Here is a 21,788-nt window from a genome sequence, read left to right on the forward strand (position 1 = left end):
AACGGCTTATAAATTTGCAGTAAAAGATTGAATCTCATTTCCTATGTACAAAAGTTAAGAAAAGTTAATATAAGTATTAGAGACTTTTTACCCCAAGATTGATTGATTAGTCATCATGACTTGAAGCGGGTTCAAAAGATCAACTTTATGAGGTTTTTACTATCTATTACCATATGTATTACCCGAAAGTAGATTGATAAAAATGAGTGGATAGCTAGGAACACTAAGGTACACAAAGGATTCGTAATAGAGATTATGTAAGTGTATTTCTGTGTATAAAAAGAATTAGGGGCTTTAAATTGGTAGAAATGATCAAGGAGTACTTCCCAGATTCCGATCCAGAGTATACTTCTATTCACCGATTAAGTAAATAACTATCAAGAACGAAGTAATCCTTTAACTTTGTTTAAGGTCCCCTGTTTTTGAGAAAGGAGAATAGGAACGAAAAAAAAAAGAAATAGAAAGACTGAATGAAATTGCACTAGAAAAAATAGATTTTTTTCTTTCTCTATATAGAGATATAATTCTTGTCATGATTCGCGAACTAATCCAACGTCTAATTGGATAATTGGATTTCGTAATTGAAAACGTTAGGTTGAAATATCTATATCTATATATATTGTTACAAGAAACATTTTATTCAAGGATTAAGTTATTACTTAACAAAGAAGAATTTAAATTATTAAAAGATAAGATGAATTCAGAAGCAATATATATATAGCAGACAGAATTCCAGTGTCTAATGGGGACCCTACAATGGATTTCATTTTATATCTATCTATCTATCCTACAAACATATCAAGAAAAAGAATAATGGATGGGTCCTTGGATTTATTTGTGACTTTGAGGAGCCGTATGAGATGAAAATCTCATGTACGGTTTTGCAATAGGGATGGGAACAGTGATGTTATCATCTACTATGATTATCTAATCGATTAGGTGTATTGTGCCGGTTCTTTTGAGTAATATATCTGGAAATGCCCGTTGATTCCTTATTAACACCGTTTCGAACACAAGCGGTACATTCCAAAAGAACCGGTATTCGCACATCTTTACCCTTGGCCATGAACCTCCTTTGGATTTTTCATTTACTCAACTCTTCCTCTTTCAATCCGAAATGAAAAAGAAGAAAGGAAGGAAAAAACAAAATAGAATTTGTAACTTGCTATCCTCTTATGCAAGATTTCACTACACTCAATATCGGAAATAAGATAGAAAGATTTCTAAACTTTCAAATCACAGTACAGCATTTTATATTTTATATAAGTATCTTGTATAATACTCTTTCCCTAGAACCACTGTTTGTATTCGACTTCCATAGAATGAAATATTCATTTCATTCCAACCAGAACCTGAGTCTCACAGCTGTTGAATGCACTTTTATTCTTTCTCTTTCCTCCCTTCTTCTAAAAAAGGGAAAAAAGAGAAAAGAGGGGGCTGATATTTAATTGTATCTCTAATATTCTTTATTCCGTCCCGCGCCAATAACTAGAATTGGAACGTCAACGCATCCGGGAAAAAACGATTAATCTCTATCAATAAACCTGCCAAAGAACCGAACCATAGAGTACTTAGTACCGGTGCCACGGAAAGATATGTTTTTAGATCTCGCATTGAAAAACCTCCTTCATTTTTTCATTTTATTGTAATCAATAAGATAATACATATTTAAATGTACAATTATCTAGTAAAAAAGATGTACTTTTTGTTAAATACAGAAAAAACGTCCTTTTCTTCTCCAATATTCCCCAAAAAGACTTAGTTATTTTTCCTTGGGGTTCCGTTCCATATTTCATATAGATAGAAGTCTTTTGCTATTATTATATGTTAAATGAGACCATCCATTTAGCAGTACTATCACTATCTCGTTGAAAAATTTTGGTATTATCAACAAAAATAACTGATAAGAAAAAAATAACCAAACAATTCAACCGGAAATAACCAAATAATGGTAAGGAGTCCTATTTACTATCTGAACAAAATTTTAAACATTCTGTAGCTCCATCCACAAGTCAAATTTATTCAGGCTACTCCTATGTACACCGAATTTTAAATTATTAATATTGCTATTATTATCTGAACAAAATATTAAATATTAGATATCTACTTTAAAATATAATTGTTATTAATAATTATTGTTATTAAACGATAGGGGTTTATGACAAAGACTCCGTTTTTTCCTCTTTTCGGATGGTAAAGATTTCTCAGAACATGGAGTGTGAATCAAACCCATGTTTGAATTGAAATTGAGATACTGATACAAGTTCTTCCCTTCTGAATCAGATAGATTCATATCTGAAAGAGGTTGACAATAAGTTCTTTCAAAATTGACTATTTGTCCCTCTGTTAGAGGTGTTCCAGAAATGTCTGCGATCGAGTAAATAGCTCTACGAACGAATGGATTGGATCGAGTTGGAAAGTGGAAAGATTTGTACAAGTTATACGTTTCGTCACCACTTTGTGGAAAAGCCTTAGATATGAATATGTTAGATACCTGTGACTCGATTGCTGAAATAGTATCTCTCCCCCAAAAAGCATTTTTTTACCGACGCACAAAGAAAATATTTTGTTGCGAATGAACAAGATATTGAGGAATTGTCCATACGTAAAATCATAATTATTGATACGGGCCTTTTCCACATAAAAGGGGAATCTTTTGTTACAATAGAAGCAGAAGTGATGTGGATTATTCAAGAATCGAAGTTTATTTCCTTTATAAAAAGAAGATCTCAATGAACTTCTATGAAATGATTTCACGGGATTCAGCCAATTGTATTGATCGTGGAATATCATTGAGAAATAGGAATCCGTGTTATCAAAGGATTTCCTGCGATTCTTTCTAGTATGGAATGAGTCAATCATCCACTTTGGTATCTTATTGAACAAAAATGGTGATATTGTTCCTCCATTGATCAAGAATTTCGATTTTTGGCAAGTCTCACGATCATCCAATAAGAAGGGTTTCAATTTTTTCAAATGAACGATTTGAAGACCTATTGATTCTAAAAACTGTGGATCGTTCGGACCTTTCAATTTATAGATGTAGATCTCGGACCTATGAATGGGGATATTCCCGAAACTGACAAACAAAAAAGGAAGTGAGTTAGACAAAAAAAGAAGCAACTTGGACAAAAAGAAACGAAGTGGCTTAGACAAATCTTTTTTGTCGATAACCTCAGACCAATCAATCGAATATGGATTAATACGTAATCGATCGAACACTACTTGAAAACTGCTCTTCTGCTCAGAAACGAAATGTTCCCAATGTTCCTGGAAATGATTGCTCCCAGTGGACCATTTGTATCTATATGCATCAGGATCCTGATTCATGGATCTCTCGGTTCGAGAAAAAAAAAATAAGAGGATCGAACCATCTCTTCTGACTCTTTTTCAAATTCGATAAATGTTGGTTGATCGTATATTTCATTAGAGTTCTATGATTCAGAGTCTCCTTTCTTATTTGATCCCTTTGAATTCCATATTCGAAGTTGCGACCGGATCTATTCATTAAAAAGAATCGATTCAATACATTTCTTATGTACCTATGGGTGCTATGTTGGATTTGAATCAGATTTCGGATCAATCTATATTGATTGACTGCCTCCATTATGTTGTTGCTAGCAAATACCACTATTTTTGGTTTTGGCTCTTCCAAATCATTCCCGCAGGAGATTCGGACCCTTTTTTTCTGATCCTTCGATAAAAAGATTCATTCTCTTCATAAAAAATAGGAAATAGAACCAATAAAACCAATAAAGATGTCGTTTTCCATTCATACCTGGAGTTGAATACCCCATTCAAGAATTGTTTTGGATCCAATCCATAGGAATCAATAGAAAAGGCAAATCTCTTATGGTTATTATATTGGGGATATTATTAATGTTATTTAAAATATATAATTTTATTATTTAAAATCATTTTGATAGAATAATTTATTGTTAATAATATTGTTAATAATATTACAATATAATTCTATGGATTCGGGTTACAAACCCATTATTAATATTACATTATGTTAAATTATTTAATAACATAATGTAATAATATCTTTCATTTGATATACTTGATTATTATTATATCGAGTAATTTGACTTGTGAGGTCAAATTACATAATGTCTAATAAATGGTTGAATTGTAATAATACTATTAAAATATATTAAAAACCGATAATCTATTGGTTATTTAAAATAATGTCTAATAATTCGGTTATTTTATTTCTTAGGCCTATATTTCCTAAGAAATTCCCCCTTAACAGTGATATATATTGTAAGTGATATATGTTGTATATGTAAATACTAGATTTGAAAATATGTGGAATATTTCTATGAAAAGATCAAAAAAATTGAACAGGCTAGATGTAAATCAATAGAAATAAGAAGAGCCGATGATATAGAAATACTGAATCGTAAATAGAGTTCAGGTTCTAATTCCATAGATAATATAGATGGGATTGTCTATAATGATAGACAAATGAAAGATTTTCTCAAGATTCTTATTCATCTACTTGATATTTTGAAAATGGGTTGGTTGAACTTGAAAATTCACTCATTGAAATTGAATAAGTAAACAATTAAATTGGATTCGGTTGGATGGTACTAACAAAATCGTGTGCTAACTCCCATTTCTTATTGAATTAACCGATCAACTTGTCATCGGACATTTATTTTGAATGCGATAATTCATTTTCGCAAAAAAATGAGATCTTTTTACTTTATTATTATATTATGAGAATGAATCCTACTACTTCTAGTTCTGGGGTTGCCACGCTTGACAAAAAGAACCTGGGGCGTATAGCCCAAATAATTGGTCCGGTACTAGATGTAGCTTTTCCGCCAGGCAAAATGCCTAATATTTATAACGCTTTGGTAGTTAAGGGTCGAGATACCGTTGGTCAACCAATTAATGTGACTTGTGAGGTACAGCAATTATTAGGAAACAATCGAGTTAGAGCCGTAGCTATGAGTGCTACAGACGGTCTAACGAGAGGAATGGACGTACTGGATACGGGAGCTCCGCTAAGTGTTCCGGTCGGTGGAGCGACTCTCGGACGAATTTTCAATGTCCTTGGGGAGCCTATTGATAATTAGGTCCTGTAGATAATAGCACAACATTCCCTATTCATAGATCTGCGCCTGCCTTTATACAGTTAGATACAAAACTATCTATTTTTGAAACCGGAATTAAAGTAGTAGATCTTTTAGCCCCTTATCGCCGTGGAGGAAAAATCGGACTATTCGGGGGAGCTGGCGTGGGTAAAACAGTACTCATTATGGAATTGATTAACAATATTGCCAAAGCTCACGGAGGCGTATCTGTTTTTGGCGGAGTCGGTGAACGGACTCGTGCAGGAAATGATCTTTACATGGAAATGAAAGAATCTGGAGTAATTAATGAACAAAATATTGCAGAATCAAAAGTAGCTCTAGTTTACGGTCAAATGAATGAACCACCGGGAGCTCGTATGAGAGTTGGTTTGACTGCCCTAACTATGGCGGAATATTTCCGAGATGTTAATGAACAAGACGTTCTTTTATTTGTTGACAATATCTTCCGTTTTGACCAAGCAGGATCTGAAGTATCCGCCTTGTTGGGTAGAATGCCTTCCGCCGTGGGTTATCAACCTACCCTTAGTACCGAAATGGGTTCTTTACAAGAAAGAATTACTTCTACCAAAGAAGGGTCCATAACTTCTATTCAAGCTGTTTATGTACCTGCAGATGATTTGACCGACCCTGCTCCTGCTACGACATTTGCACATTTAGATGCTACTACCGTACTATCAAGAGGATTAGCCGCCAAAGGTATCTATCCAGCAGTAGATCCTTTAGATTCAACGTCAACTATGCTACAACCCCGGATCGTCGGTGAAGAACATTATGAAACTGCACAACAGGTTAAGCAAACTTTACAACGTTACAAAGAACTTCAAGATATTATAGCTATTCTAGGATTAGACGAATTATCCGAAGAAGATCGTTTAACCGTAGCAAGAGCGCGAAAAATTGAGCGTTTCTTATCACAACCGTTTTTCGTAGCAGAAGTCTTTACGGATTCTCCGGGAAAATATGTTGGTTTAGTAGAAACAATTAGAGGCTTTCAATTAATCCTTTCCGGAGAATTAGATGGTCTTCCCAAACAGGCCTTTTATTTGGTAGGGTAACATCGATGAAGCTACGGCGAAGGCTATCAACTTAGAAACGGAGAGCAATTTGAAGAAATGACCTTAAATCTTTGTGTACTGACCCCTAATCGAATTGTTTGGGATTCAGAAATGAAAGAAATCATTTTATATACTAATAGTGGACAAATTGGCGTATTACCAAATCACGCTCCTATTGCCACACAGTAGATATAGGTATTTTGAGAATACACCTTAACGACCAATGGCTAACGATGGCTCTGATGGGCGGTTTTGCTAGAATAGGTAATAATGAAATCACTGTTTTAGTAAATGATGCAGAGAAAAGTAGTGACATCGATCCACAAGAAGCTCAGCAAACTCTTGAAATAGCGGAAGATGTTTTGAGAAAAGCTGAAGGAAAGAGACAAACAATTGAGGCAAATCTAGCTCTACGACGGGCTAGGACACGAGTAGAGGCTATCAACGCCATTTCATAACCAGTCGGTGTGTCCGAATAATCATCAATTTATACACCCTATATTTGGTTATTTTGTTTGACTTGATTCTGTCGATTAAATACAATCAAGCGAAATCATACTTTTATGATCACATTTTTATGCAACGAAAAAGAAATAGAATAGAAAAGATACAAAAAAAATATTACTAAAATCAAATGGGTATAAAAACTTATTAGATACCATTGACCGCGGTATCTAATAAGTTCTACCTACTATTGGATTTGAACCAATGACTCTCGCCGTATGAAAGCAATACTCTAACCGCTGAGTTAAGTAGGTCATTTATCTTCACAAAGAAAACCAAAAGGGACTCCTCCCGTCGATGGATTATAAATATCATATTACTTAGAAGCAATACCGATCAATATGATCTTGGATCATGGAATAGTCATCTTGACAAGAAATTATCTACATAATAAAATATGTATTACAAGCACTAAGGGCTGTAGCTCAGTTGGTAGAGCACCTCGTTTACACGCGCGCCGATGTTTTTCAGGGCAGTGCATCATGCAATCAAAAAAATTGATCTTATTGATAAATCGATGTCTTACTCGATAACTTTGAGGGAAGAAGAGAACAATAGCCTGACAAGGGTTCGGTCCGATTTAGGTGCCCAGTTAGGTGCCAAACAGACCCCACCGTTGATTTGATATATTGATAAGGTGAATACCTAGTCTATTCAATGCTAGGCTGAGTATCAGGGCCTCAAAAAAACCTCTTTTCGTCCTATGAACTTTAAGGTGTATGAAGTTTTCATATTTGATTTTTAAGTAGAGCGATAGAGACTTCATTTCACTTAAGTGAATCTAGGCCAGAGGCAAACCTACGTCAAGATAACCCCCCTTGAAAAACTTTGGTAGTGTTCCTGAATCTGAATCAACATAATGACTCAGAGCACATGGAGCCATCTTCTTATTTTTCTGTCAAAAATAAAAATGGCGGACTAGCTGATATTTCTATCAGTTAATGAAAGAGCCCAATGCACAAAAAATGCATGTTGGGTCTTTGAAACAGTTCATATCATTTTGATAATAATAAGTTTGATCTGTTTTACCGAGAAGGTCTACGGTTCGAGTCCGTATAGCCCTAGAGCCCTATACAATTCAAACAATTCAAAAAAAAAAAAACGAATAAATATTCGAATACAAAAAATTGTCAAACTCAGGAAAAGATTAATGAAGACCTACTAAAACATTAATAATTTTAATAATATCTTTGCTAAAATATCATAGCAAAGATATTTTAAATAACAATTCAACCATTTTGTAATATTAAAATCAAAATGGTTCTATGTTTACGGTTATTAATATGTAAAGAGATTATTCATTATACCAAATAAAATATTTGGTTATTTTAACAATAATATAATTAGCAATATAATAATGTTATTACTTAACTAATAACCATTTATAATAATGGTATTAGTTATTCTATTCAAATACTTATTCATTATTTATTATATTATATATATTAATAATATATATAGTATATTATTAATATTGCTATTATTTAAAACTTATTTTAATATAATAAGTTTACATATTTAAAACTATCTTTTTCAATAAAATCATCACGTAGTAAATCAACAAACCCCAAAGTGATGTCTCTTTCCCCTTCAAGTTTACCTACTACGGTACCGGAATGAATGTGATCTCCACCAGACATACGTAACGCTTTAGCTAGTACACGGAAGTGCATACCGTGATTCTTCTGTCTATCAATAACTGCATGCATTGCACGGTGGATGTGAAGAAGTAGGCCATTATCTCGGCAATAATGAGCCAAGCTAGTATTTGCAGTGAATCCCCCTGTTAGGTAGTCATGCATTACGATAGGAACTCCCAATTCTCTGGCAAATATAGCCCTTTTCATCATGTCTTCGCATGTACCCGCAGTAGCATTCAAGTAATGCCCTTGGGAACAACCACCTGATTATGTGTTGAAAGGGGCGAAAAACACTAGCAAGTTCTTTAAGTGTGTTGGGAGTGTAAACCACGAAGATGGAATAAGTATTTACCAACCTTTAAATGAGCAAGAATATGAAGCTGTAAGTCCTCATTTTTCATCTTCTTAATATTTTCTTTCATTTGTACAAATCACATGAAACTAGAGAAGTCAGTTTCTCTGTATCTTTAGGATGAAATGAATATCATTGAACTTATGCAATACTGTGTATCTATAGATTGTAGTTACATCCCAAGGCCATATACTGTATGAAACCCTAAAGAAACTTATTTATTTGTTATTTATAATTTTTTTATTTAGAGAGATGAAAAAACCTTCAATTGGAAAGGAGTACTTCAACCACATGAATCTTGAAGGAATTGTTAAAAAATATCCTTATAAAAAGAACCTGCAAGAAGCAGATTTGGTTAGAGGTTAGCTTTGTATAATTATATCCATCCTTATCGCTAAATTTATTTTATTTTTCTCCCTAAATCTTTTATAGATAAATATATAATGGCTATCTCATGCAGAAAGTCAAATGCGACTTTCGCTGATTGACTTCTTGAAGGGACTTGTAGAATTTGATCCAGCTAAGCGGTGGTCACCAATGCAGGTCATCAGATGACATTTTCTTTTTATTTAATAGTAAATAATATAATGCCAATAAATTATCATATCATGGCGCAGGCTTCTAAGCATCCTTTTGTTACCGGGGAACCTTTTACTTGTCCCTATGTGCCTGCTCCCGAGACTCCTCGTTTGGTAACCAATATTTCTTACTTTATAATCTGAATTACCTATTTACTTAAATATTGGGTTAATGTGTGAATGACTTATTTTTAATTTTTGCAATGTAGCCTGTTTCTCATAATGTGAAGGTTGACCATCATCCTGCTGCGGGTCATTGGTTTGCTGCAGGTCTCTCGCCTAATGTGAGCAACTTCTGTGTTATGTATTAACTTTTTGAAGAGAAGATTGCACAAATGGTCCCTGTGGTTTGACCATATTACAAGTTTGGTCCCTAGATTTTAAAAATTGCAAACATGGTCCCTGCAGGTCTCTTTTACAAATGTTTGGACTAAGTTTGCAGTTTTTAAAATCTGGGGACCAAACTTGCAAATTGAAATATGGTCAAAAGGGTCAAACCACTAGGACCGTTTGTGATACTTTCTCTTTTGTAAATATTAGAATTTTTTAAACATTTAGGTTCTAGGTGGAAATCGGGTTGCAATGTATAACAACTCTCATTTCCAAGCATCACCTTTTGGACATGGGGGCAATTTTGGAAGTTATAACGATGGCACTGTAGTTGGAAGTAGTTATGGCAGTTATGGAGACAACAGTAATATGTTGGCATATTTTTCCCCGGTGGGGCCCATCTCCTATGAACAACTACCAACAAAATATCCCGGTGCTTGGAACCAGTCCTGATGCTAGACGAAGAGCTATGCAAGTTCCCCATGGAAACGGGTTCGGATTCAGTCCAGCTGGCAATTTTGCACCTATGTCATTAGGCACTAGTCCATCGCAGTTCACTCCACCCTATAGCCAAGTGACAGCTGGATCTCCTGGACATTATGGCCCGAGTTCTCCTGCTAGAGGGAGTTGTCACGGGTCACCTCTCGGGAAAGGAACAGGGTCGATGGGTAATCAGATGAATAGAAGAAAAGGATGGGGGTATTCGGGTACTTTACCACCTCAAGAAAGCACAGCTTCTGCACATCGGATGCAACAACAAAGGAATAGTGGAAATGGTGGGGCCAACAGCTCATTTGGGTCGGGTAAACCTTTATTGCCTCCTAAACATGATAAACCTGAAGCTAGTAGTTCACTGCCTGATCCTGGAGACTGGGACCCTAATTACAGGTAATGGTTGATGCCTTATTTTTGGATTTTATTATATTCTATTTACTTTTTTGTGTCATGTTTGGTTTATTTTGTTTAATATGAAATTATGTGACCCACTGTTGTGGTTATGTCAAACCGTGTTATCTATTACATCAGGAACATACAAGTAGTGCTTTATATAATAGGCAGATGTGAGTTGTACATTTTTTACCCCTTTGAAACGTGCACAGTTCTAGGAATGTACAATTATTGCAGTTATGTGATGGTGCGTGTAATTAAGTGTAGAACGGGAAACTTGACATATTATCTAGCAAGTGTACATTCTTTTTGAGACTTACTTGAATCATAACCCAAATATGCCCATTCCTAAGTAAATGGGCTGAAGTTGCCACTGCAATAGTTTTAGAATAGGTTGCTAGTAAATTGATGTCATGGCTTCTTGTTGCAAAAATTTAGAGTATGTTTTTTTTTTACTTTTCCTTGAGTGATGAACCATTCTTGTTTTGACTTTTATTTCAGTGATGATCTGCTTCTTGAAGATAATTCTTCAGAATTGAACAGCATGACGTTGGAATTCAGTAAGAGTATGCAAGTTAGTCAAGCTTTTTCGCCTACCGGACCATTTGGTGGGGTTGGGCAATTCAACCAAACGTCCAACTCAAATTTGTCAACACAAAGGTAAGTTCATCATGCAAATGTAACTTAATTTCACCTAATGTTGCACGTAAGAAAAAAAATGGTTTTTCTCCTCGTATACATTATACTTCCAGTTTTAGCAATGTATGCAAGCATCCTTTTGTTGAACAATTTTCTGATGATGTGGCGATGCGCCACATCACCATTTATTTTTACCTTCTATAGGTTGCTACTTAAATACAGTGGTAAAAAACTAAAAGCACGTTACATACAATGAGGAAAATAATATTTTTTTTTTTGCAAATAATGATAAAGGGTGAAAGTACATTTTGGCGTACTAAACCTTAATTTTAGGGGTTATTTAAATGAGAATGCATGTAACTTTCACCTTCAAAAAATGGTTCTTTTTACCACTATATATAACCAACCATCTATAGCCGGCAAAATATTTGTGATGACTTGGCAGTCTGCCAGGTCACCAGTTACATGCAGTGGTAGAAAAACATGAAAGTAGGTTGCATACAATGGATAAAAAACATGTTTAATTATATACAATGAAAAAAAAGGTGAAAGTAAGTTACATGGTTGTGTAATAAACCCTAATTTTATTTATTGTATACTAATGTATTATTCGGTACAGGCCAAATGTGCCTATACAAGCATTTCCGAATGCAGAAACATCACCTGATGTGTATGTTCACCCTATGATGATGAATTCTTCTCATTTGATACCCCACTTCTCACCTAGCCGGTTGGGTCAGCCACCGGTTCAACGGTATGGACGGTCAATGGGCAGTACTCGTGGTGGTGAATGGAATCATTTCAAGGCCCCACTTCCCAATTTCAATTCAGGGGGGCCTCGTTCCCCAGGAAGCAACAATAGTGCACCTTGGGGTACTTTTACAACACTTTCTCTTTAATTCTTGAATTTTTCTTGGAATTGCGTCTAATAGAAAGTGTAAGTGTGGCAAACTGGACGAGTGGATGGGTTGGTTAACGAGTCAAAGTAGGTGTCATTTGACAAGGGTCGGGGGTACTTTTTTTACAATTTTTTTGTTCGTATTTTTAAATGATTAGTATGTCAAACATGATAAAAGTCACATAAATAATGACCTTTTCTAATATAGTTATTTGGGCGATTTTATGCATTAAAACAACATTCCGGGCGGCTTTCAACGCATTTGACTTGTTAACTTTCTTTTTAGCTAAACTAGTCGAGTTTTCCGGTATGGATAAAAATAACCTAAGCTAGTTCTTTCATAAGAATACCAGTTGTAATTTGCCAATTGGCAACTGGCAACTCGTGGGTCAGTCAAGTTGGCTAACGGGTCAATGCTTGCTTTATTTTAGCTCTATAAAATGTTTGATCCAATTGAATTGCATCACCTTTTGTCCAAGTTTTTCATGAATTGTAAAGTGTGTTGGATATGATCACAAAAGTTATATAATTTAAGCCATGGTCTACTTTCTTGAATAAATTATTCAAAATGAAAATCCACTATGGACGAAGTTTTACTACTTCGTTTTTAGCCTTTAGTTTTTGAACGGTTTTATGCATTAAAAATACACCATAGGACTCATGACCCATTTCACCAGTTTCTTTTGTAGTTATTATAAACTGAAGTTATTTTTTTGTAGGGCGTAGGGGCAACCATCCTATAGCCGCCAATATTCTGCCATCTTCCCATGGTCGGAACGAATACGAAAGGATCGTCTGATGGTTGGAAATGGTGATATAATATATAGAAAGTTTTACTTTTAAGGGATGTTGTGATGATAATTGGTAGTTGAAGACTTGAAGTGTGACTTATAAATGTGCATTCATAGTGATATTTTTAGTACGACCAATGAAACTGGCTCCCTTATGTTTCTTTCATTTATTGTTCTTGGCTGTTTTTTTGGTGGAATGTTGAAAAGGAGTAGTGTAAAATGGTTTGTTCATTTTATTATTTTTTGTGTGTAATGTGGCTGATTAATTTTGTGCAAAATGGATACAAAGTATAAGATATTGGTCAGTGACCTCTTTGCTTGTATTAGCAATTTGTGTCAATCTTGGATCACTCATTTATTGTATTAAAATTCCAAAGTATGTGGATCCAAGAAAGTCTATTTATTAGCCAGATGGCTGAGACAAGTGTGTCAATGGCATGGCACATGCAAGTTGTCTATATATAAGGATCTTGGGGTTATGTTAATGAATTATATTATCATATTGTTTGGAAATATTAGTGTGTGTGAGATATTTGATACATTTGTATGCAAAGGTAAAAGTGACCTGAAAAATGAATTTTAATAATTTAAATTATAACCCATCGGTTAATGATAATTTATGTTGGCAATGTAATTGTTGATACTCTTGACTGTTACTTTCTAGCGAAGGATAATCTTACTCTAACGGAAAAGTAACCTTGTCTGCTTTTATCTTCATTAAAAATTACAAACTTTTAATCAAAATGAAGCCAGTTAATTGTTTACTAGGAGCATCTTTTATGTTAGGGCAGTGATATTGTGTGCAAAGTTATTAATTCATCACATTATTGGTATGGATTATTATTGATTAATGGGTTATAGTTTGTATCATCAAAATGAAATTTGCTTAAATTATATCTAAGTTTTGAAGTTTGGTAAATTTGAAGTGATTAATTTAAGTTAATTATATAGAAAATGCACATAGCTGTGGTTTCGTAAAAATTTAGTTTTAACATTTTTACATAATCTCAACTCTTAACAAATATAAAAAATATATTAGTTATTCAAATTTTAATTTGTTGCTCCATGGTCTTAGTAGAGTAAACCTTCAATATTGAATTGACTTGAATGTCAACTATTGCTCATTTATGCATCTTAATTTTATAGTTAAAAACTTTTAAATTATGTGTTTATTTCAAACTTTAGATGGCTTAGGTATGTAAAGATAAGACTGATAACGCCCCCTTGTAGAACTTTCAACTTTACAGAGAACATGATCATGTTGGGTTATGAAGGCCTTTGGGCCGGTTTTATTAGGAGGCCCAGTTTTGGTTCCTAATTATGTTTAACCCTAATATTGTTTATTATATATATCCCATCATGTAATTGTAATCTTGGTTCTGAGCTAATAAGAAAACCTAGTTGCAGCCCGTGGACGTAGGTCCCCTCGCGGGGACCGAACCACGTTAAATTCTTGTGTCGTTTATATTTTCGTTTATGCGTGTTTATCGTTGTGCATGTGTGTGCTGTTTCGCTTCCGCGCGCCGCTTTGTTCCTAACAAGTGGCATCAGAGCTTTGGCTTGTTGGACACACGGTTCGTTGCACTGGTAACGATTTCGCAGAAGGTTTTGGTTCGAATCTGTTTTTTGGTGATTAGGGTTGGGTAGGTCCGTCACCGTGAATAACTCTTGGAGATCGCAGGGTTAATTTCTGGTTCGTGTTCATCAGTGATCGACAGTCAAGATTGGTGGCTGTCAGGCTGAGTTAGGGTTTGACTATTTATTATCAACCGTAAATTAGGGAACCGGGTTTTGTGAAGACCATTTAGGTTCGGGTTCAGATTTGTTTGCAAGAGATTAGTCTGAGGTAACTTTATATAGTTTATTTACAGTTAGTTGATTTATCGGTTATTGCAAGAGCAAATCGGTTTATTTGGCAGTGTTCTGTTGAACAATCGTCAAGTTTAGGCCCGTGCCCTTGTTGTGTCTGTTCACTGTTTTCGATTTGTTCTCGTTTGTTATTGTTATAACTGAAGACGAGGTGGTTATGATCGGAATGTTGACGGTTATGGATTTTGGTTGATTGGTTTGTCATGTGAACTTGGATATAGTACTGGTGATGGATAAACTTGGAGAAAATGGAACCAGCGGGTGTGCTGGTGACGGCATAAGTGAAAAAAAAAAATAAAAAAAAATGAGGTTAGTGGCATGTCATGTAAACTATTGCTCGTTTGGATGATCTTTCGGTTAGGGTTTGAGTTAACTGATCGTGTGTACGGTCATAGAACCCTTGGTACCGCTTGATTTCATGAAAGTTCTACTGTTGTTATAGCTGTTTGCCTGTTAGCTGGTTCGAAACTGTGATTATTACTTCTTGTTCGTTTGGAATTGTGAAGTTATATCTTGTTTGGTGGTGATCAGTGGTACACCATTTGAGAGGTTCATAATCTCGTGTTGGGTAAAGTTATTTGCCGGGATAGTACGAGTGGGGTTCATCTCATGGAGTGTTGGTGTGGCATGGGTTGGGATAACAGAAACAGTGGGAGCTGGGCATAGTCGACTTGGTAGGTTGCGTAGAGGTGAGACATTTTAAGGGTCGATGTCGAAAGGTTTGGAATTCTGCTTTTGAGAATGTATCTGGGGTTGATGCATTGGGACTCAGTGAAGGCGGTGACGACTCTTGGGTTCAAGATTATGGTATGCTTTATTTGTTACTCACTTCAATGAAGCATTGTTGAATCTTTTAATTAAAGACTTTTGGAAGATACGAGTTTTTTTTGTATCGTCGGAAGAAGTGAACCAACTTCCGAGTTATAAGGTCTTGGCTCGCTGAATCGGGTAGAGCTAAGGGGTTTCAGTTTGCAGACATGAAGCCTAGAGCCACGAGGATGTCAGCTTGAGCGTATTCGGAGGTCTGAACATGTTCGGGGTTTTGGCAACAGTGGGAGCACGCGGTGTGTTCTAGGTTCGTTTCCAAAGGGACGTTGGGTTCGGAGGACCAGGAATCCGAATGTGAAAATCTCTCCTGGTATAGTCTGCTGATTTGGAGAGTGTTTATCCTCTGGAAGTCTTTGAAGCCGGTTGTGTGAGTAAGTGAGGGTCGGTTAAGATTGAGGATGAGTCATTGGCGAGTTTTGTCATGGCTGGGTCTGGGATGACCGGATTAGAGTTCTCGGGAGCTTCAATAGGCCTTTCAGGTAACTGATGAGAAGGGCGGATGCAACCAGGGTGTGGATTGGTAGAAATCTTAGTTTGTTCCTAGAGAACTGGAGGCTTGGAGAACTTCTTTTGTTGAAGTTTTAGCTAGTTCTTGGAACTGGAGGCTTGGTAGATTTCTATTACTGAAGATTACTAGAGTTACTGGATGAATGAGATTGTTATATTTACTTGGATGGCAGGCTGGAATTTATCGCAAGGCCTTCAAGTGGGAGATTGTTGGGTTATGAAGGCCTTTGGGCCGGTTTTATTAGGAGGCCCAGTTTTGGTTCCTAATTATGTTTAACCCTAATATTGTTTATTATATATATCCCATCATGTAATTGAAATCTTGGTTCTGAGATAATAAGAAAACCTAGTTGCAGCCCGTGGACGTAGGTCCCCTCGCGGGGACCGAACCACGTTAAATTCTTGTGTCGTTTATATTTTCGTTTATGCGTGTTTATCGTTGTGCATGTGTGTGCTGTTTCGCTTCCGCGCGCCGCTTTGTTCCTAACAGATCAGTCGGGATATATTCTTGTACATGCCAGATAAAAGGTTATAGAGTTTGACATGAGTGTATAAAATATGTCTTGGATTTGTTTTGTACATTAGTTTTTCCTACACTTGTGTTTGTCATATCCTTAATTTTACCAAAATTTTGTTTTGACACAAATTTTCTTAGGGGAACATATAAATACTTTTACAGTGTTAGTTGTCTTTTTTACTCTTTTATTTGTTCAGCTATACTTTCTATATTTTACTCACCACTTTATGTTACTAGTTGTTACTGCTATAATTATTATTAGTATTAATTGTATGGTCGTTGCTGTAGTTAAGTTAACATTTATGTTATCTAGATTCATTTTATCCAGATTATTATAACGTATACATAAAAAGCAAAAACGAGGCTTTCAAAGCCGACAATTTCTAACATTGGGTGAAGTAAAGATTTACCTATACTCATCGCAACCTTCCAACTAGTGCTCAACATTTTTTTTCCGACTACAAGTCCCGTAACAAACTGATATAGACCGAATATCATTGGTATCGGTATCTATACCCGCACTTACTTTTCAATTGAATGCAAGTATAAAAATTAAAAAGTACAAACAAAAAATACATAATCGGGACCCGTTTTATCTCCCAACCCACCATCGTCTATCTGTGAAGTGAAGAATGACGATGGGTCATGTGGTGGCTCTGGCCGGAGCTCCGCCTCTTCAACCGTTAACCACTAATAATAATAATAATAATATTAATAATGTCCTGCCTTCTCTTCATCATCGTCATCATCACTCTCATTTCTCCAAACTCTCAACTATTCGTCCGTTCACTCTGAAATCTTCTTCTTCTTCATTGAATAATAATAATCACTCGTTTCTTCGAGTGAAAACCCTACGGGCTCTAGATTCCGATATCCCCAATCCTATTCACCAAGAAGAAGATGACCAACAGAAGGAGGTTTGAATAAAAATAATATTGATTATGATTATATTTTGATTTGTTTATATGTCTTTGTAATTTAAAATTCTGTTTTTATGTTTGTTTGTTTAATTAGGGTTTGAAGCAATGGGATTCACTGACTGCAAAATTCGCTGGAGGTGCAAATGTCCCATTTCTATTGCTCCAGCTGCCTCAAATTGTGCTGAATGCTCGTAATCTTCTTGCTGGAAATAAGGCTGCCCTTTTTGCTGTTCCATGGCTGGTATTTATATACATAATATATAGTTTTATACTCTTCTAATTGTGTGTATGAAACACTATTAAGAATTAGATAATCAACTTCAACTTTTTAGAATTGATTAGTTAAGGATTTACTGTACTTATAAGAACAAGCTAATTATTTAGCTTGTTGGAAACTACTTACTTGCTTCCAGTGTTGTAGAACTTGCTAGGCGATTGATAGGGATTATTAATCAGATTGGAATTTTTATATGTATTTTTTCAATTACACACACACACTAAAGAGGTGTCCACGTGATGCGGCGGGGAACACGGACACTGGTAATCACGTAACATGTAATTTTTCTTTTTGAATTAAAACAAACCTATAGCAACACCATATCATATATCAATCAATCATACCCAGTGAATTCCCACCAATAGCATAGCTATAAGTAGGGTCTGGGGAGGGTGGGATGTAGGCACACCGTACCTCTATCCACATGGATAAAGAGGTGGCGTCCAGAGAGACCCTTAGCTAAAGAAAATAAAATGCATGTTTTAATGGTGTAATTTAAAAAAATATATATATTAACGTATGAAAAAGTTATGGCCGTTTAAAAAACATTGGGGGAAGTTGGGTTAAAAGCCAACAATGCGTTTAAAAGTTGTAAACTTGTAATTACTTAAACTCTTAGAATTATGTAATATTACCTTTTTGACCGAGTTTGACAGAATATCGATTAATGGGCGGTTATGTGAAATCGCATCGGTAGAGTATTGATTAATCCCGAATTCTACAACACTGCTTACTTCACCTTAAGAGTAAACTTGTAATTTCTGAATTTGCCAATAAAAGTAAGTAAAATAAAACTGCTTATTGAAAGCAACTTATTTCACTCAATAAACATTTTTCTTCAATGGAAATTCTCAAAACTCAGTATAAGCTGTTATAATGGTCAAATTCCAAACGCCTCTCCATAGATGATTGCTTGAAGTTCTGATAATCCTGATATCATTATATTTGACTCCACAAAATCACATATTATTTTGCAGGGAATGTTTACTGGACTTCTTGGAAACCTGTCATTACTATCTTATTTTGCGAAAAAAGGTGAAACCGAAGCAATGATTGTTCAAACTTTGGGAGTTATATCAACATATGCGGTTATCACTCAACTAGCCATGGCCGGATCCATGCCCATACCACACTTTACAGCCACTTCTGTTGTCGTTGCTTCTGGTCTCCTCATTAATTTCTTAAATTATTTCAAATTGCTTAATCAAAATATCTGGAACTTTTGGGAGGATTTCATTACTATTGCTGGCCTCTCTGCACTTCCACAAGTAATATAATCTTTTCTTTTTTCATTTAGCTCAAAATGCAACAATATAATTTCTCATTAATTGTGATATCAATAAACATAATGTAGGTCATGTGGTCAACGTTTGTACCTTATGTTCCAAACAGTATCTTGCCAGGAATATTATCTTTTGTGATAGCAGTGGTCACTGTTGTCATGGTAAGCTAAGTTATGTTTGATTAATTAAGTTTCTAGTTAATATTAATAAAAATTGCACAAATGGTCCTTGTGGTTTGACCATATTGCAATTTTTAAAATATGGAGACCAAACTTGCAATTTGGTCAAACACTCAAACCACAGGGACTAATTGTTCATTTTTTTAAAATTTTGCAATTACTTGTCATATCCGCAGGCTCGAATTGGAAAGCTTCCAGAAAATGCTACCAAATTTGTTGGATCAATATCTGGATGGACCGCTACACTTCTTTTCATGTGGATGCCTGTTGCACAAATGGTAGCTAGCATATATCTCATAAATATTATTTAGTTCGTAAGTTTATAAAATAAATCTCAATTAATTAGATAATTAATTAACAGCTTTTGGTTCTATAACAGTGGACAAATTTTTTGAATCCTGAAAACATTAGAGGTTTGTCAGCTTTCTCATTGCTGCTTGCCATGACTGGAAATGGACTTTTAATCCCGCGTGCACTCTTTGTTAAAGATCTCATGTGGTACACTTCATTTTTATATCTCTCAAAGGGGCAGTAAATTTGATTGAAATATTATAATTACGTACACTAATTTGATTTTTTTATGATGGATTGATTTAACACTTTTGGTCAGGTTTACTGGTTCCTGTTGGGCATCTTTCTTTTATGGATGGGGAAACCTTATATGCATGTACCTGTAAGTCTTTTATAGATAATGCAATGTTTAGCAATTTTAGCTAATTTAATTATAATTATATGTTAATAACCATGATTATGGATGTATTCAGTTGTGCAAGTATCAGCAAGGAGTTCTTCTTGGCTGCAACAGTTGGCTTATTTCTTTGGATAGGTTTGCACTTTTAATATGCTCTTTGCACCCATGTCGTATATTAGCTTATCAATGTCAGAATTAGTTAAGTATTTTAATAATGTCAGAATTAGATAAGTATTTTAATGTTGTCAGAATTAGATAAGTATTTTTGGAGTTAACCTTTAAAATAGCAAAATACCTATCTGTTTTACTTATTATGGCAACTTAATATAAAAAGTTATTAGTCATAGCTACATACTTTCATTTATTTTATTAACCCATAATAGCAATGTAATTTCTCTTATGGTTGCTGATTGATAAAAAAAATGAAAGTATATTTCTATTTCAAGAAATTTACCTTTATTTTTTGGTTGAAAAATCATAAACTTAACCTGATTATTGTATTTTGTGGCTTATTTTAGAATGAAAATGAAAATCTTTATTTTTGATGTTTTTTTTTCTTCACAGGATTTGCACTATGGAACGATAGTAAGGCGTATGGTTTTGGTTCACCATTGACATCTCTAAAGGTGCTGTTTTTAGGCTCTTAAAACATTTGCAAGTCGAATTTCATGCAAATGATATGGTGACTTGTGAGTGATGTGCTTGAAAAAGATGACGTGTCACCACTCACCATGGTAATAAGTGACATAACACAGCAACTCGCTGCGGTCCATATTCAGTGGAACTTGGTCTAGAAGATAGTCAAGCTCAGAATTATGTGTAGTTGTCTTCAAGGAGGAAGTATAGTGTAGATTGATATTGGTTCAAATTATGATTATAGCTATTAATACAAAGTGTAAAGTCATCAAGACTGTTATAGGCCATTTTATTTGGATAATATTCTTTTTAATTTAATGTTAAGTTTTGTAATCGTATTTAATAAATTAATTATTTATATATAGTATTAAGAAACCTTTGTAGGTTAATATGTACCATATTATATTGATCCGGTTTTGAAAGATTGAATTATTAAAAAACTAAATCATAAAAACAAATTACGAAGTTTGGTGTTACTTGGCCATTGTTGCAAAATCATGATACAACAATAAAATCTGCTACAATGTACAATCATTTATACACATGAATCATGAATGTGTTAAGCCCATCAAGGCTTGTCAAAATTCGTGTAACCTTTCGTTACGAAACTACTTTTACTTGATTATTCGGCCGATTTTCTTTCTTTTTCGTGTTAGTATTGTCAGTGTTGAGTCCTTGTTAAGGTCGAAGAGTAGACTATTGAAAGCGTCAACAATTGATTGTTAAATGCATTGTTTTTCAATCGAGCCAACTTGTTTAGTCTGAGCACAAGCCTAAGCCTAAGCTATAGTTGGTTGGTACGGCAGACTGAAGAAACACCGTTTATTACATTTAAAAACCCTTTTTTCAATACATTTAGGTAAAATGATAATCAAATTAGAATACATTTTATTCTCCACTTGTGGTCTAATGGTAGGAGGCTTAAGTTATTCAGTGAAGACTCAAGTTTAAATACCACTTGTGTCACATTTAGGTGGACATTGGCAATGAAGGATTTGAGCCGGACCTTGTGCAAAGGTTGTCAGCTCGAACCCTGAGTCCACCCGGGTTTTCGTCTCACTTTGTGTTACGCTAGAGAGTTATGCTATTGTGGCGGCACAACGGCTGTCAAGTGACAGTCGGCTGTATGATTTCCTGAGTGAACGCCCAAGCCAAACCTGAAGCCATCGTGAGCCCGGTTAAGACAAGCTAGAGTGGGGCATCGGGACTCTCTAAAGTCTGTTTGATTTTTTTACACACTTTATATTTTATTATCGGCACGAATCACAAAACACCACGTAAGCCAGGAGTAGAGTAGCATC

The 21,788-nt window shown here is 35.0% G+C and overlaps 3 protein-coding genes across 3 annotated transcripts; all 3 read left to right on the forward strand.

The window, feature by feature from the left end:
- Window positions 1–8,561: 8,561 nt before the first annotated feature.
- LOC143617528 (dual specificity protein kinase YAK1 homolog) lies at window positions 8,562–9,755 on the forward strand. Its single transcript, XM_077090055.1, has 5 exons — window positions 8,562–8,690; window positions 8,907–9,017; window positions 9,117–9,199; window positions 9,274–9,348; window positions 9,444–9,755. The coding sequence occupies exons 2-5, from the start codon at window positions 8,909–8,911 to the stop codon at window positions 9,543–9,545; spliced, it is 369 nt and encodes a 122-aa protein (XP_076946170.1). The 5' UTR covers window positions 8,562–8,690; window positions 8,907–8,908; the 3' UTR covers window positions 9,546–9,755.
- Window positions 9,447–13,214, forward strand: LOC143617527 (dual specificity protein kinase YAK1 homolog). Its single transcript, XM_077090054.1, has 5 exons — window positions 9,447–9,518; window positions 9,793–10,452; window positions 10,954–11,112; window positions 11,711–11,964; window positions 12,709–13,214. Exons 2-5 carry the CDS (start codon window positions 9,908–9,910, stop codon window positions 12,786–12,788), a joined length of 1,038 nt encoding a protein of 345 aa, XP_076946169.1. The 5' UTR covers window positions 9,447–9,518; window positions 9,793–9,907; the 3' UTR covers window positions 12,789–13,214.
- Window positions 13,215–17,074: 3,860 nt separating this feature from the next.
- Window positions 17,075–20,858, forward strand: LOC143617523 (maltose excess protein 1-like, chloroplastic). Its single transcript, XM_077090051.1, has 9 exons — window positions 17,075–17,418; window positions 17,516–17,662; window positions 18,676–18,966; window positions 19,053–19,142; window positions 19,337–19,438; window positions 19,540–19,658; window positions 19,771–19,833; window positions 19,925–19,986; window positions 20,416–20,858. The coding sequence occupies exons 1-9, from the start codon at window positions 17,134–17,136 to the stop codon at window positions 20,496–20,498; spliced, it is 1,242 nt and encodes a 413-aa protein (XP_076946166.1). The 5' UTR covers window positions 17,075–17,133; the 3' UTR covers window positions 20,499–20,858.
- Window positions 20,859–21,788: the final 930 nt, after the last annotated feature.

Source organism: Bidens hawaiensis, unplaced genomic scaffold, assembly GCF_021521415.1.
Source record: "Bidens hawaiensis isolate Kalapana, Puna unplaced genomic scaffold, B.hawaiensis_p1.1 tig00055209_1, whole genome shotgun sequence".
NCBI classification, from domain to species: Eukaryota; Viridiplantae; Streptophyta; class Magnoliopsida; order Asterales; family Asteraceae; genus Bidens; species Bidens hawaiensis.